General features: G+C 41.5%; 2 protein-coding genes across 2 annotated transcripts in view; both read right to left on the minus strand.

The window, feature by feature from the left end:
* Window positions 1-7,380, minus strand: part of LOC134842220 (calponin-1-like) — a 35,512-nt gene extending 28,132 nt beyond the window's left edge. Inside the window, exon 1 of the mRNA XM_063858454.1 lies at window positions 6,970-7,380. Within this exon, the coding sequence (XP_063714524.1) occupies window positions 6,970-7,020 (51 nt within the window). The 5' untranslated portion in view covers window positions 7,021-7,380. The remainder of the gene's footprint in view (window positions 1-6,969) is intronic.
* The window catches only part of LOC134842748 (gamma-taxilin-like), a 206,682-nt gene that overhangs the window by 182,348 nt on the left and 6,362 nt on the right, over window positions 1-17,972 (minus strand). The window lies entirely within an intron of this gene.

Here is a 17,972-nt window from a genome sequence, read left to right on the forward strand (position 1 = left end):
CATAAAACAGATACCCGCTCTAGGTTGTCACACCGAAGCAGCCGACATCAGCAATCGGGTTCCCAGAAATATAGTCTTTGTACCGCCGTTCCGTTGAAAACACTTTCTGAGAAAAAGCGCAATTTAATGATTTTAAAGAAACAACAAGAGGAACTTGAGAGGCAGGCAAAGGTGTCATTAAGGCTGAAAGAGCAGCAAAACAATATGAAACTAATTTTTTTAGAACAACAAAGCAGTTTAGAGTTGGAAGAAATGGCTGAAGAACACAGGAAAAAACTGGCAGAAATTGAGTTGAAAGTGCTTGAGTTAGAAGATGAATTGTCGGAAATCAGCGAGAATGCTGAGGAAAAATTTTTAACTCGAGTCTCTCCACAACTAACAAAAGACGTACAGGATCGTACGCGTCACTGGGTCGAATCTGTCGACCACAATCAGCCTGACGCTGTTGTAGTTCCCAATCAAGAGCAGCACGTTCGTTCGACAGCTCCTGAGGAAACTTATCCTGCATGAACAAATTACATGGTCTCATCAAGTTTTACAGGAGTGAATAATGGCCAGGCAGCATCTCCCTGAGGGAAGCTGACCCAGTTCGATGGCAACCCACTCAATTGGCATGAGTGGTTTGGGCAGTTCATATCGACGGTCGATTCAGCCATACTCAGTGACGATGAAAAGCTTACCTATCTGAAAACGCTCGAAGTGGATAAAGCAAAATCCGCAATTGCTGAGTATAGCTATAGCACAGTACTATATAAAGACGCATTAGCAACTCTTCAAAGAAAGTTCGGGCAGCCGCATGCTGTAGTAGGGGCTCATCTAGATAAATTGAGTAATTTTCCGCCGCTGAAATTGCATAACTCGGAAAATGTAATTGGCTTTTCCTCTACAATTTCTGGACTTGTTGCGGTATTCAAGTCTCTATCTTTTAACGATGGCCTGAAAAGTGTTAACTTACTGAATCAGGCTGTGAGTAAGCTTCCCCCTAACCTTAAGGAAGCCTGGTCAAGGCAAACCGTAAGACGCCAGTGGCATCGACCAACTCTGCTAGATTTCAACGAATGGCTTAAAGAAAAAGCGGAGGGTCATGAGAGGCTAAAAAAATTAATTCTAAGGTTAAATCTGAAGAACCAGTGAAACAAAAAGTAGGTACGAAAGTGTTTGCTGTTAATGCAAAAGTAAGTGATAAGACTAAAGAAAAACTAAAGTTCCCTCCAAGTTCTGTATGTAAAGGTCAACACCCTCTTTGGAATTGCGCCGTATTCAAAGAGAAAAACGCTGCGCAACGAGCGAAACAAGTAGCCGAACAAAAACTTTGCTTTGCGTGTTTACAGAGCAATCCCAGTTTTCGTAATTGTAGCAAGGCCAGAAAGTGCCCCAAGCCAGATTGTGAAAGCACGCACAATGTGCTGTTACATGGAGCTGAGAAAAATTTGTCTACTAAGGATACTAAAAGTTCCCCGGCGTCAGGTAAAGCAAACACTAAACATGTATCGACTAACGCTGCCGTCGGCGATTTTCATAGCCAGGAGTCAACTAAAGGCCTCCTGCCAGTTGCATCACTCGCTGTCTCTTCGGATGCGACAATTAATAATGCCCTGGCTCTTTGCGATAGTGCTTCCATGCACTCATGGTAATCCGCCGATCTCGTAAAACGCCTCCAATTGGTTGGCACTCCCGTTAATCTCGCCATAAATGGATTCAATTCCACGAGATGAACACTGAGTGAACTTTCGTTTTATTTTCGAGCTTATGTTAAGGATCATATTCGAATTGGATCGGATAGCATAAGTATTCTTGAATTACACGAAAAATACCCGCAGTTGGCTCCGATCAAACCTATACATTATAAGTATGAGGACGTCGAAATAATTATTGGACAGGTTTTCTACCATGCCATAAGACCCGTTGAGTACCTTCTGGGGGAGAACTCTATTTCACCGTGCGCCGTACGCCTTCCGATTGGTTGAGTTTTAAGTGGTCCGTTACCGCCGTCTTTTAAGTCGAACTCGTCTTGCTTTATTTGTGTTGTCGAAGACATGTCTCTTGCGGACCAAATTAAAGCTTGGTATGAGTTGGAGTCATATGGAGCCTTCAAGCAGGTAGATGCCCGTTCCGCCGCCGACAAACGCGCTTTGTCCGTTTTGAAAAATGACACCTTTCACGATGGTGAGGGGTACATTGTACCAATGCTTTGGAACGATAAAGAAAGTACTTTACCGAATAACTATTTTTCCTCCTTAGCTCAATTAAAGTCTTTGGAAAAAAGGCTAGATAAGGATCCGTCGCTCCGTGAAAAATACGCCGGAACAATTAGAGAAAATATACAAAAAAGATATGTCATAACCGTTAAGGCACACGATTTCAAATCACGAGCCGATCGTGAGTGGTATCTCCCGCATCACCCGGTGTTGAACCCGAATAAAACCGTTAAGGTGTGCCGAGTCCTCAATGGGGCATCGAAGTGTCATGGCTCTTCCTTGAACAAATCTCTGTTGGTTGGCCCGGATCTCCTTAAAATCTCATTTTTTTTACTTTTAATATTCCGTCAGCATAAATACCCCGTTTCATCTGACATTGAAGGGATGTTTTAATAGGTTAGAGTCCGTGAAAAAGATCAACCTTCTCTTCGTTTTTTGTGGCGGGAGGACCCCACATCAAGTGTGGTAGTTAGCCAATATACGCGTCACATTTTTAGTGCTCGTGAATCGCCGACTTGTGCGAATTTTGCTTTGCAGAAGACCGCATCGGATAATCAAGCTGAGTACCCCGAAGCTGCTTTGGCTGTTGTCCAGAAATTTTATATGGATGATTATATGGATTCTTTTCAAAACAGGGATGACGCCTTGAAGTTAGGTAGGGATTTAATCTCGTTGCTTAAACTAGATGGGTTTCATCTGACAAAATTTGTCAGCAACGTGCCCGACGTAACAACTGCTCTTGATCCGGATAACCATGAGTCTAATTCCCCTGTTAAGGATATTTGTGCGAGTTCAGACAAGTCGTCGCATGTTCTTGGTCGTAAGTGGGATCACGTAAAAGATACCTTAGTCGTTAGTAGAGGGGTTGATCGTCAATTGGGTTAGTGGCTCAAAATAACTATTACAAATTGCCTTCTATTAAAAGATATCTGGCGAATCAGCGGTCAAAAACGGGACGATGATCTGCCAGAGGAAATCAAAAAGCAGTTCCTTGAATGACACTCACTCAGGTCTTCATTTGTTAGGTTCTCGCAGCTATTTACTGACCTTTTACCTCGCAGCTATTTCACTGACCCTTTCGACCGAATAGAACTTCACATGTTCGGTGATAGTTTGCAGGATGTTTTCTGTGCCGTCGCTTTCCTTCGTGCGCGACTTGCTAGCTCGCATCAGACCGATTTAGCCTTTGTTTTTGGCAAAGCCCGCGTTGCGCCTATGAAAGCGCTATCTATTCCACTATTCCAAAGTTAGAGCTTCAAGCGGCTCTTCTTGCAACCCGCTTAAAAGAACAAATTTTGAAAGGTCTTACTTTCAAAGTTATGGATATTTTCATTCGGACAGATAGTATCACTGTTCTTCAGTGGCTTAACTTTTGTAATAAACTACCGTTTTTGTTAGTAATCGCACTGGTGAAATTCTGGAGTCTACCACCACTGATCAGTGGCATCACATACTTAGCCTTGATAACCCAGCTGATACCGGTACACGAGGGATTTATTCGGAGACCCTCAAGGAAAGCAGCTGGGTTAATGCCCCTAGTATACTGAGAACGACTGATTGGCCGTTCAAGCCCGATACAAGGGTTATTGATAAAATAAGACTCAAAGGACCATCATGTGATATCGACATTTGTCTGGAAATTTCGTCAAATTTCCTTGTCGATGTTTTGACAGAAAAACATTTTCCCTTCAGAAAATGAGAGAGATTCAGTTCAATTGTAAAATACAAACGCACAGTAGTATTTTGTTAAGATGGCTGCCATCCCATAAACATTTCCGGTCGAGTATATTAGAAATTACAGACCCGTGTGAAATGGATATTGCTGGACAGAAGCCCATGTACCTGTCCCATGTTGAGACATTTCCTAGTGAGCTAAAACTACTAAAATCCGGTAAAGTTATCACGAGGAACAGTCGGATTGCCAAGTATTTGCCGTTCATTGGACCAGCTGGCATCCTTCGCTCGACTGGGCGCATCAGCCGCCTGGTTAATTCCGATTTCGATAGCAAGCCTCCAATTATACTTGATGCCCGCAGTTGTCCGTTTATTGGTTAGACACTTGCACATTAGGAATTTCCATCAAGGCTTGGATTACATGCCTGCGGTGGTTACTTTGAAATACGTTGTGTTAAATTTGCGATGGTTGCTGCGAAACATTGAAAATACTTGCTCTGTGTGCCGAAAACGCAAAGCGCAAACCGTAACTCATATGATGGCTGATCTGCCCATTGAAAGGTTTGGTTACAAGCAACCTCCTTTCTCTAACACAGGTGTCGACTACTTTGGGTCGTTCCTAGTTCCAATCCGGAGAAGTAGGGAAAAGAGGTGGGGTTTTTTGTTCACCTGTCTCACCACTAGAGCGGTGCACATTGAAGTGGTCCCCTCGCTCGACACAGGCTCTTGTGTGATGGGCGTGGAGAGGTTTATTGCACGTCGCGGTATTCCGACTACCATCATGCGCGACAACGGCACGAACTTTGTTGGCGCTCAGAAAGAGCTCTTAGCTTGCGTTGAGAGTTGGGACAAGCTGGCACCCGCTGTTTTTGTTCAGAAAGGGATCAAGTGGAAATTCAATTCACCCAGCGCACCGCACCATGGTGGCTCCTGGGAGCGATTAATTCGGAGTGTCAAGCGTGTTTTGTATGACATCCTAGGCAACAGAAGAGTAACTGAGGAGGTTCTAAGAAACACGCTGTGCCTTGTTGAGCAATCACTTAATGCTAGACCACTAACAGCCATTAGTTCCAATCCGCTAGATCTAGAGGCGTTGACCAAGAATCATTTTATCCTTGTTCAACACGGAGCGAATTTTCCGTCGCTAAGTTTTGAAGAAAACTTCGACCACAAGAAGCGGTTCGCCAGAGCGCAATCATACGTTAACGCAACATGGACACGGTGGATGCGGGAACACGTTCCTTCCCTCAAAAGGAGGGCAAAGTGGCACAACCAGTCAGGCGTTAAGTTGAAAACCGGCGACTTGGCTTGGGTCATAGAGCCTGACACTCCACGTGGACATTATCGACTCGCACGTATCCTAAAACTGCACTATGGCAAGGACGGATGCGCGAGATCTGCCGACATAAAGACCGTTACGAGCGAACTGACCCGCCCGACCGTAAAGCTCGCTCCCGTTCTTCCTTGTTTAGGGGTGGAGGATGTTGCAGCGCAAATGTAAGCGAGAGTACAAAAGCATATAAACGCAAATGTAAGCGAGAGTATAAATGCATATAAAATTGAACCAAAATGTAAAAGCATATAGGGACAGTAGCCAAGCGTATACAGGGTGCGTCCCGGTGGGTTCGGTGCGGGTTCGAATCCTGACTAGGTTATTTCCTTTCTAAAACTCAAATATGCCCCGATTTTGATGGGAGGCTCCGTAACCAGGTTCGAACCCCCCCCCCCCCCAAAACCTATTTTAACCGTCTTTTCGCTCTAATTTGGTTCAGCCTTGATTAAGGCTGACCTTTAAAAAGAGCAATTCGTCTCAAGGACCAATACTGGCCATTTTTAGCAGCTTGCTTTGAGTTATGCAGAGGTTTATGGCCGATGTTACCGATGTGACCGATGATAAAGTTTGTTAGGAAATATCATTGTTACCGAGTTATTTTGCCGATAAAATGCTCGAATTAATTGTTTGAAATCCGATTTTTTTAGAATTCGTGGAGATTTGACGCGTACAGTAAGGAAAAACACTACAAATTCTTCAGCTGAAATGAAATCTTACAAAAAAGAACAAATTAAATGTTGTTTCAAACAAGTCGTAAAACTACACTGAAAAACAGCAGTAACAACTTTTTTGGTATGTATAATAATTAAACATGCAAAATATCAACAGTAGCGAAAAAGTAAAAAGTAAATTGCTCATTATAAACCAGGGTGGCCGGTTACTGAGCCCACACAAACTTTTTTCTGTTAATTTAGTGTTGTTTTTTTTCTCCGTGGCTGGGTTTCAGTATTCGAACGATTTATTATAATATTACGGTTATTATTCTTACGGTTTATTATTCTTACGGTTAATATTACGGTTATTAATCGTTGAGTTGCCCATATCAAACAAATTTGAGTTTCATACATTATTTTGAAAGCGCACTGCTGGTTATCGCATAAGAAGTACCTGGGATCTACTTAACTATCCCCACCCCCTATGGTATCTACTAAAGAATCGCCACCCCTATAAAGAAATCAGTAAATAAGCACAAGAGCTTGTGCTGAGAATTCGAATTTTGTGCATTCTGATTGGTCAAAAAATCGACCCCCCGTGATCTACTTAACATTCTCCCCCTTTCATGATTAAGTAGATCCCGTATCTGCATTTGAAATTCTATGACTGATGACGGGGCGGTGGTGACAGGGGGGATGTTATAAGAGTCTCGAGGCATTGGTATCTTCCAGATGATTTTTAAATAACTCACTCAAATATTGCAAGTGAAGCTTCAAGATATCTGTGGAGAAAAAACCTTATCAAGCGCAAATAATGCGTCATGTTTCATAAAAGTCGGAACATCAAACTCATAAAAACTTCAATTAAACAACTGTTTCTTAACTCTTTATTGCGTTCTGTTGTCCGCTTTAGAATAAAACCCTCCCATTTTTAAGAATTGAAATGTCACAGTTATATCAATCTTGAGCGGACAACATTGAGATTTTTTTCATCGAATACAGGCCTAGAACGCAAATCAAAAAACAAAGTTTCACCCACAATATTGGAGGGGGACAATTCGCCAAAAATTATTAACCATTATGAAGCCATCCACAAAACAATGTAACTGACCTTGGTTTTGACCTCAGCACTCATGCCATAAGTGGGTCCCTTGAACGCCATTTTGTTCAAATGTAATGCAATTTAAGTAGATTTTCAACTCAACAGCAGGTATTTTCAGAGAATCGCCCAAATGTCTGCGGCTGCAAAGAAACAAAACTAAGCGCGAACCAGGGTCAATAAATCTTAAACTGAATCTCCGTTTTTATCCTCTGAAAGTCTGCCACAATATGTTAACTCGATGGGTATTATTGTTTTGGAACCTATAGAAAGGGAAATGGGTTCTTGTAACAATCAATTGTATATGTTCTTTCTAGTCATTTTGATTAAAGCTCTGTTGAACCAAAAGGTTTCCCTGTATTTTGATCATGGAATTGAATTTTGCAAACCTGGCACTGCGACGTTTTAAACTAGACATTTGGCCGGTATTATTAGGAAGCTATAACATAAAAGATATTTCGGAACACAGGAAATTCAATTTGGGTTCCGGGATAAATCATTTTGTTTTTCAGCAAGGTCTGATAGCTCGAGGGTAGTGATAAGGATTTTCCATAAAACTTTCCTAACTTTCCGGGAAAGTGTGCCTATCGTTAATGGCTCTACCTATCGTATTGGGCCCGCAAAAAGATAAGAATGTAAACTTTATACGTGCAGGCTAGAGCGTTTGGTTTATGCTAGATTGGCATGAAATGCTTAGGAATTGCACAATTATTCCAGACTTTAAAGTAAATTTGCAACGATTTTCAGGTTGATATCAAAACACCAGCAATTTGACGAAAAGTCTAGGCATGTTAGTGTGAACTCCTCTCATGTTACATGTTGATTAGTAGATCAAAAACAATATCTCAAAAATTATTCCGAGCATCAATTATGCATTATGTATCAATTAAAAACAGACGAAAAATGGATGGATTTTTAGGTGTGGGGGATGTAGGATTTTTCTGAGGAAAGGGGCGATTTCAAAAGAACAATCGAAAATAATGTCGACCTTTTTTAGTTTGACCAAATGCCATCCGAGCTCTCTAAAAACACAACAAAAAAGTTTTAGAGTCAGATTCTTGAAAACAGTTTCGGGTTTTCTAAAATAGTACCAAAAGAGGGTCCTATAGGTGATGAGCTACTCGAAGTGGTGGCGCTAAATAGGCCGTTTTCTATAAGCACCTGACAAAAAGCGATTTTTTTTCAACAATTTGACTAATCTGAGAAAAACTCGCTGCTATAAAGTTTAGTATAAATAGACGCAGCCCTTTTTTAATTAAACAAACGTTTTCATAAACGTTTTCAAAATATATATATATGAACATTAAGAATCCATGTCAGACTTTTTGTAAAGAAATTTATGATTTTTACGCAATCCTCCAGAGAAGTTTAGTCTCGACGTTAAAGTTAATTGGAAAACCGTCCATGCATTTTCTAGCTTTAAAATAAACAATTAATTGTGTAACTTTTTCTAGAATCATGGAAAATTCAATTTTTTTTTCATAAATGTTTCAGCTAGAGTTTTGGAATGTTCAATCAACGGCCCAGAGGTTTCTCCTCGAATCTTGGGAGGTCCAATCAACTCTACAACAATTTTTCTGGGAGTGTTTGGGGGTCACTCTACCTGCCCAACGGTTGGTTTAAGTTTCCTGGTTTTTGTTTTGAAGGTAAGCAGAGAAAGCGGAGTAGAGCTTCTGACACGTGGAATAAAGTTCATGCAAATAGTAAAAACTCCTAACACCTTATTAGCAAATATAGCATGTGATTAAATAACACTTAAAACCATATAAATATGTGGCGCACAACCATACGAACTTGACATTTAAAATATTGTTTATATAATTTTACATAAACGTTTTCAAAATTTTCCCAATAAACTGATTGGAAATCAAAAATCAATCTCAAATATGAAGAAAAATAGCAAATTCAAAAACCAAACCACTATTGATCCTCCGAAAATGACAATTAAATAACTCATCAGCCAAGTATGAGGAGGACTATAATGTCAGTAAATGAAAGAAATGAAGTAATTCAGAGCCAATCCGCCCATAGAAACCATCACCAAAAATTCAAAAGCTAGAAAATAAAAAATACATCTCACTGGGTTTGGTAAAAATAAGAAAAACTTAGGAATTAATCGAAAACCAACAGCGGCTAACAACAAGAGACGATCTAAAGAACAAAGAAGATGGACCAATCACATGACGAAAAGCCAATGTAGATACACCAGACCAAAGACTAAACGAGGTTGATACAAAGGTAAAAGAATAAATACCAATGCCAAACACGACTGACCAGGATTCAAAAACATAGGTTTTCTCGAAGATTGGCAATGATGATGAGACATATAACGTACAGAACAAACATAAAGAGACTACCCAAAACCAAAGAAAATGTCATTCACAGATAAACTTAGGGAAGGAATTACATTTTTAGTGGGATAAAGGACTGATTAAAAAGACGTGGTAACGACCAGAACATCAAATGGGAAAAACTTTGGCACGTCAACAATTAGAACGCACTCAACAGTGCCAAATAAAGCTACCACTAAAAAGCAGTCCAAAACAGGCCGGAAATTTGACAAAAACATCCTGGTTATATCATTTGCAGACTGAGGAACTAGATCTATTGGAGAAATCATATTTCGTCTAGATGTTTGATGCAGCCAAACGAGCAGAGAACAGTTGAGGAAAAAAGAAAAAGCGCAATAAGATCGAAGATATAGGCATTTTTTATGTGGTGGCAAGATGAAAGGAGAAGTATATATAGCAGTTGGTAGACAAAGTATTGGAGATTGACAAGGAGAGAGAAAGAAAAAAAATCAGGAGAAATATACGCCACCAGAAATTGTATAGGCAACTATGAAAACTTGAGACAAAAATGAAGAGATTGAGCAGAGAACAAATCAAAAGCTCTTGCGCCATTCAATTAAAATTGGGTTCATTCTGTAAGAAATTGATCAAACCTAGAAAAAAAACTAAGAAAAAAGCCATTGAACTTGAGAGCAGAATTCATGGAACCGGAACGTAGCCAGCCGCACCTAATAAGACTAGACAACCTTGCTTCGACTCCAGATAGCTGAGACTTACGCGGCACAACGGGTCACTCAACATGGAGAACTTACGCAGCAACGTGGGCTAATACTTGGGAAAGGATGAATAAAACGCTTCTGTCATATGTTACAATAGTCTGGAACAATGAGAGACGCAATGGCTAAAGTAAGAAAGAGTCTTCAGAAAGCCCAAAAAACTTAAAAATGACTCCATCGGATGCATAGTTACATAGATGGATGTCAAGAAATTGCACCTAGAACAAGAAACATAGGTGAGAGCAAAGATTGTAAGGCATTCTTGAGGGTATTGCAATGAAGTCCGTGGCAGGCAAACAAAAGAACGAACGGCATACAGCCAGAAAAATCTTTGAACGCTAATTGTATCAATTTGGCTCTGATCTGAAAAGACGTCAAGCCAAGACAGGGTTTGAAAAACTGGAAAAAAGATAAAAATTGAATCGACCGATCAGTTCCTTGATGATATGAAAAATTTGCGGTGAAGCGCTGACAATGAAAGTTTTAAGAAATATTGAAAACTTCAACACGGCATCAAAATTCCCTGACAGAATGCAAATTGATGACCCAAAAACAATGTTGGCAACTTAATGCACCCTTTTAATAGTCAGTGCCCCCACTTGGAAAGAAACAAGGCAGAGTACTAGAAATTAAATGCAACTGATTTGAAAAAAAACTCATTCTCAATTGATCGGATTTTTCCATAGGGGTACAGGCTTCGAAGTCGACGTGGTTTGAACCCCATAACACTGCTCTTATGCCAACTGCGGGTCGGCAGACTATCATGTGGTTGATTGCAGCTGATACAAGCGAGACACTAAGAGCATAATCTACACCTCCGATGAAGTTGACCTGGACCAGATGAACGAGTTTGATTACTATGGTAGGTTGTTAGACAAAGTTAGGCCATGATGCTTCTTCTTCAGTCAAGAACGTCTACTTGAGATAAAATTCCCACTATTTTCGGAAGCAGTAGAAAATCAAAATCAACTTAAACATAAATTGTCACTGGCAGTTGTGAATGATACTGAAATTTGCAGTCAGAGAAGTTGAAAATGCAAAGCAGCATAGGGCTGGAAAAAAAAAGATTTGGCGACAAAATTAGTGAACGAAGATCTAGTGAATGAAACACCAAAAACGGGAGATTGGACTTTTTGACTCTTGGGCTGATTTCGATTTTTGAATAGGTTGCGGCAGACGCGATGAAAAAAAAGAGCCGGATTTTGAACCACCCGAAAGTTCGAACACAAGCTGAAACACGAGAATCAGTAACAAAACTGGAGAATGATCTTCCGGTTTAGAGCTAATTTGACCAACAAAAAGCGACAATTTACAGAAGAAGCAGCTGCAAACCGTCGAAAAGGGCGACAAAGGAGTCTGAGATCTGTAATTGAGATATGTAATACTTCAAACACCATCAAGTTCAGTCAGAGCTTTTTTGACAACAGGAGGGGCGTGGAAGGTCATGATCATTATCAATACAAAGATGTTTGGGGTCCTCAACAAGTCATGGTGAACGTAGATGGCATAATCATCTACACGAAGTCGAGGCTATTGTTGGATGATGACCTGGCTGGTGAGATCTTCATAGAGCAGGAAAAATTGAAGGTGCGACCAAAAGGAGATACATAAATGCTAGGAGAACGCGCCAAGCAACTAAAAACAGAGAAATGGACAATATGTTGAGAGTATACCGTTCTGCAGATGCGACAGACTGATATAATCAGTTTCCGCGGGTGTTTAAGGCGTATATTAGCAGGCAGCTTTCTACGACAGGCATCTGCCTTTTCATGATGGTGACAAGAAGAAAAAAAAAAAACCGTTGACGTTGTTCCAGAGTGAGTATGAAAAAAAAATGATTTAAGAAGACGTATCAATGCTCAGGAACAGATGCCTAAGCGGCTGAACTATGACCAGAAGATCAAAGGAGCAAAACTATGCTAGGTGAGCAAAATTAGGGGGACAAAACTAAAGGAGCAAAACAAATGGAGCAAAACTAAGGGAGCAAAACTAAGGTAGCAATACTTGAGTAGGACAATTTGTCTGGCTAACCCAGATCGTAATATCACCAATGGATACGAAAAACGTTTTTAAGAAATAGACTAGACCCTTCGATCATACCGAAGTCCTTCAGCAAGAAAAATTTCATGGCTTGAGCTTAGGAAGGTCGGCTCAAAAGTAAAATCTTCAGCTCTACGTCACATCGCCAGAACCTCTAGAGTAACTTGAAGGGGAGCCAGCGATAGGAATGACAGCAATGAAGTTTCGAGCTTGAGTGAAAATGAGAGAGTTCAAGTAAAGTCAGATGACAACTCATGGGCTTGAGAAGGTTTGAAAGAATTGGACCAACACAAAATTTTGGGAAACCAGGTTAATCTGTGATGGTGAACACAAGGAAAAGGTGAAAAAGATCACTATTGCAGAAAGATCACAGCTCGAAAAAAAAGTGTTTTGACCAAAATGAGACAGTTTTGAAATAAACAGTTCAACTTGGGGATATTCGAGGGAATGCACAATGTTCGAGCGGATTCAAATAAAAAAGAAGTTATTTGAAACACACCAACCACAACCTCAAGGAAATACGACGGTTCAACAAAAAATCACAATCTCAATTAGAGGCCTCGTCATCAAAAAGTTTTGTAGAGTGAGTGGTGTTAAGAAGTATGACAAAAAGATGCCCTCAGGTGAAATAAATGGATGCTGAACCAACCATAGGCAGAACTTTCATAACAAAATTTGAAGTACACAATGAATATTCAGAAAAAATATCCAGTTACTGACTGTGATTCCATTCTATCAGACAGGACAAGGACGATCTGCATAAAAACAACCATTCCATACAAGAATAATAGAAAAAAAACCATGATTACCGATTTTAATTGCATTCTATCAGATATGACAAGTGCAATCTGCATAACGGAATACTTTCAAAACAAGACAAGAAGCAGATTGCAGACAAGAATACCAGATATAGACCTTTCTGTTCAAGCTAATACCGGAACTGGGGGATTCGCTGCTCTTCTGCCTACAGTGTCAAAAACTCCTGATTAGAGTCTTTATTTCCTGAACTTGTATTACCCAGAACAAGTACACTGGCGTTGACGCATCTGGGGCACTTATGGATCAAAAGAAAAGTAGAGAGCTTTAATGCCATCTTGGCGAATCCGAGATAGCAGTGTATCTCCACTTGAATTTTTACTTCAGTATTGCCTGAGAACTAGCATGGAAAAGACTTGAGCTTGATAATTAACATTAGAAAAAGGGGTCTTGAGATACCGCCAGAACACAACAGTAAGCCTCTTGTCGCGTGTAAACTAGATAGCAAAACTAGCGTCTGAGGCCCTATTTTTTATTGTAATTCAGGATGAAGATTTACAAACGATTACCAGCAAAATTTATTTATTCGAAACCGTATCGTGTAAAAAGTTTTCAATAAACTAAGTTATGCTAGGTGCTCGATGATTGCTGAATTCGAAAAGTGCTAATAAACAAGATGTTGAAAGAATATTCATTGAAACAGTAATTAATTAATTACAGTTGAACCACAAGAAAAATCTTTGAATGGAGATTGTAACTTTTTTTAGAAACAATGTAGCATCTCGATTCCATGGTAAAGAGAGTGCGTGCAATTGCTATACAAATGTAAAAACTTCTATCTGTTATTAGATCGAAATTGCAATCAATCAATCGAGGATAAGCGCATAAAAATTGCCCGAAAGCTTAAGCCAAAAGGAATTACAATCATTTGGTTACCCATTGGATTTTTAGAAATTGTTCACTCTATGGCATTTCAACTCAAAAACAATTGTTAGAGATTTGACAAAAAAGTTGGTATGAAACAGTCACATCTTGCCCGACACACCACACTTTTTTAATCGTAATCAAACGTCCTAGATGAAACACAGAGAAGGATATTTGTGAATATGTTTAGAGTTTTTGTTTTAGTTACATGACAGACTGACATAAAGGTTTGCTGCGAATTTTCGATGCATAGAAGCTCTATTTGGTTACCCATTGGATTTTTTGAAATTGTTCACTCTATGGCATTTCAACTCAAAAACAATTGTTAGAGATTTGACAAAAAAGTTGGTATGAAACAGTCACATCTTGCCCGACACACCACACTTTTTTAATCGTAATCAAACGTCCTAGATGAAACACAGAGAAGGATATTTGTGAATATGTTTAGAGTTTTTGTTTTAGTTACATGACAGACTGACATAAAGGTTTGCTGCAAACTTTCGATGCATAGAAGCTCTATTTGACTAGCTTTTGTCCTTATATGATGTTGACAAAAAGAAAAAAAGCAAATCTAGCGAGAGTATGAAACAAAAAAACTAAACCTCAAATTTTTTGTGAAATAAGCTATCCAGAGAGAGCAGGAGCTAAATAAGTTATGCAGAGGGAACATCACTGAAGAACAGACGTGTAAGCCTGGGTCGAGATCCCGCTCAAAAACCGCTCAAGATTTGAGCGGTTTGAGCGGTTTTCCAGCAAGATTTGAGCGGTTTGAGCGGTTTGAGCGGTTTGGGCGGTTTGGGCGGTTTTTTTGGAAAAACCGCTCAAACTGCTCAAATCTTGCTTAAAAAACCGCTCAAAAACCGCTCATTTCTTGCGGTGATTTTTGAACGGTTTTTCAAGCAAGATTTGAGCGGTTTTTGAGCGGTTTTTGAGTGGTTTTTGAGCATAGCACAACTCGTGTGATGCTGGATGAAGTCCTGGGGTTGGAACTGTCCAACTTCGCCAGGTTGCTAAATTTGAGACCAGGAGTAGATGACAACCACGTTTTGGTGCAACAGGTAGCGAATGACCTCTGGTTCAGGCATAATGATTATGTTAGGGATGCACAAGAAAGGATGGTCAGAAGGAATCTGACATCATCAGAAGAGGACCACATGGCACCGGCCCTGAGGACAAAGCCGCACACTAACTCGTGGCTGTATTTGTCACCAAGAGTATAAACATTGGGGGAAGACGCTTTCAAACATGCTCCAGCGGTGATAAAAGAAATACACGAGTACCTGAAAAATTTGTTGAATTAACGGGAGCACGATGTCGTTGGACAGGTTCCAGGCGGACGTTTTGGCCACAACGGCACAATATGAAAGATCTGACGCAATCGTGAGAGGAATGGTAGTGGGATGGACGCCATCGTTTTTGTCCACGTGCCACCCGAGGGCCTCAAGGAATTTGATCGCAAGCTTCGTTGGATGTTGATGGATTTCAATAACAATTTCAAATGTAGAATGGGTGGAGAAGACCTTTTCTATGTCCAGTTTAACCCTAAGCTTTGGAATCTGCGACCATTGGTGAAGGATTCAGGATAGGCGATGCGGGTCCCAGCTTGGTCGGAAGCATATGCACGCGTCAAGGAGAATCAGCAAGTGTTGCTTTCTGGGTCTAGGCCACTGCCGGACCAATGTCCCCGATATCCGCCGATAAGGAGGATTTTGCTGGGAGTCACGTCTCCCGCCATTGCCCCTCGCATCGGAGCGGCCCGTGACGCTTAAGAAAAAATGCGGAAGTGGAGATTCATCAGCTGGAATGTTGCAGCCATGTACACGTTTGATTTTACGTTTCTTGATGCATGGAGCCGGAAGAAGATTACGGCACCACCTTACAGGAAACCCGGGGTTTCCGCTGATGTATGGATTAACGTGTACACACCAACTGATGATTTGTCACGATTGAAGTGGCCAGGAGAAGTGAAATTAATACTATTAGAAGTGGCAAGGGAGTGCAGAGGAGGCATCTACATGACAGTATGGCCAAAAGAAGTGAAATTAATACTGTTAGAAGTGGCAAGGGAGTGCAGAGGAGGCATCTACTTGACAGTAGATGAATTGGCGCCACATGGCGATGAGTCGGTGGAATTTCTGGTGAACGATGAACTGTTCTACCATGCAGTGGATTTGATTGTGCCGACTCGACCGGATTCGAGCATGGGTATGCGCCAGGGCCCCTCGGGACCTGGACCAGAACCATATGCCAAGAACGATGACGTGACGGATTAGGGTGATGATCCCATGGAAGGGAAAGAGGACAAGACGAGTGGATTGGACTTAGGTGCGTTGGAAAGGGACTTGCTGGAGTATCAGTTTAGTGAAGACGACGACGACGGGGAAGTCGATGAGCCCCTATTATTGATGATGCCATCTTCATTTATGTCCCCTACGAAGTAGACACCAGCCAGCCTGTCACCAGCGGACCCAGTAGGCCTGGCATTGAGTTCCCGGAGTAGGGAGGTACATAAACTGCTTCACGAGTCATCTAGGAGAAGACGAATCGAAGACACGATGAGGGTATCCTTCCTAGGCACATTGCCACAGGAGGAATGGGAGAGATACCAAACTGAATTATAGCGCAAAACGGAAGAAGCCTGGAACCGAGTGGCCTTCATCGAGTGGACTTGGGACGTGATACGAAGATACGGGACGCAGTCCGTAATGAAGGTGGGGTTGAATCAACCCATTATTCGCGAGGTTCTAGAGAAACCGATGAGCTCTACGGAGTCTGACGTTCTGACCGAGTCAGTCACGGAAGACAGTGCCGAAGATCATCAGAGTACGAAGAAACAACCAATAAGGCGGGCCAAGAAAAAGCTGAAGAGATTGAGAAGTAGAGCAGGGAGTAAAACAGTGAATAAAAAAGTGATAAAGTCAAAAGTGAACGCGGTAGTGACCTTAGCAAAAGCATCTCGCCCAGGTGAAAATGGACAAGGAGATTGCTCGGCATCGGGTGTGGGAGAAAAAAAAACCTGATACCCCCTATGTTCCTAGCAGTCTTGATCTCAACGGCCTCGAAATCTAAGAAGAACGCACGAACCTCGGCGGATACGAAGCTTGAAACGGAAGTCATCAGCCACTGTGGATCTGGTGGGCTTCATGACTATAAGCCCTCGCGAAGAAACCTGGCATGGATGAAGCTGGAGGGACAACTCGGCATGGTCGAGTACAGTCGGATCACAATACCCGACTCAGTCCACATGGGTGATCCCGCAGGAGGCTATGTGGAGATGCTCAAGGCGAGGAATTTAGCGAGAGGGCACTTGATGGCCTGGAATGAAAAGAATGTCATGCAAGAATATCCACAGGAATTGACAGAAAACTCTAATCTGAAACGAAAAGAGTATGGTACTGTGATGTCCTCGGAGGCGAACGAAAACGGGTTGGGGCAGTTGTTAAAAATCTTTTGGAGGGCGGCCCTCCAGAGATACTTCGAGGAAACCATGCATGCGCCTGCGACGAAGGCAGCATACATAGCCTACCCATAAGCGAGGACTGATGCAAATGCGATTGGCTTGGTGCCTGATGGGAATCAAAAGATCTGAATATGAATCTAGTAATGATTCGAAATCGAAGGAGCAGGAGCTGGAACTGATGGAATTCCTGCGCGCGTTGACTAGTAGAGATGACTCTGCGTTAGCCTGGGCTTAGCGCCAAGATGCCCTTTGTTTTCTTAGATTCGTGGTGGATCGTATCCCCACTCCTGTATTAGAGGAATGTATAAAAACCATTCGGCAAGCGGGAGTTGATCGTGAACAAATTTTTCTAAGGGCTCTCTTGGAGTTATATCAGGACATGCCGCAGCTGATACCGACTAAGGAGTCTTATGATATAGAGAGCTACCGCAGGCTAGAGGAGATGAGGAGCTACTCCAACAAGGAGCTGAAGGTGAGTCGTGAACCCATTGAAACAGTCAGGGATCCCAAGGATTATGCAACCTTGGGTAAGCTGAAGTCATTTCAATACGTATCCGGCATACCAGGAATAGCGTACAACCCACTTTGTGGATGAGGAGGCCAGGTAAGCATCTTTTGACTATGAACAGGTCATAACCCTTAATTTCTGGGTCGAGAAAGTCAAAGAAACCGGCATGTTAATGGTGGAACAACCCAAAATGGGAATCATTTTGGAGGAACGAGTGGTTGAACTCGTTCCCGAGCTGAAGGGGCAAGTGAGTTTTGAAT

This window comes from Symsagittifera roscoffensis, chromosome 3, assembly GCF_963678635.1.
Source record: "Symsagittifera roscoffensis chromosome 3, txSymRosc1.1, whole genome shotgun sequence".
NCBI lineage: Eukaryota > Metazoa > Xenacoelomorpha > Acoela > Convolutidae > Symsagittifera > Symsagittifera roscoffensis.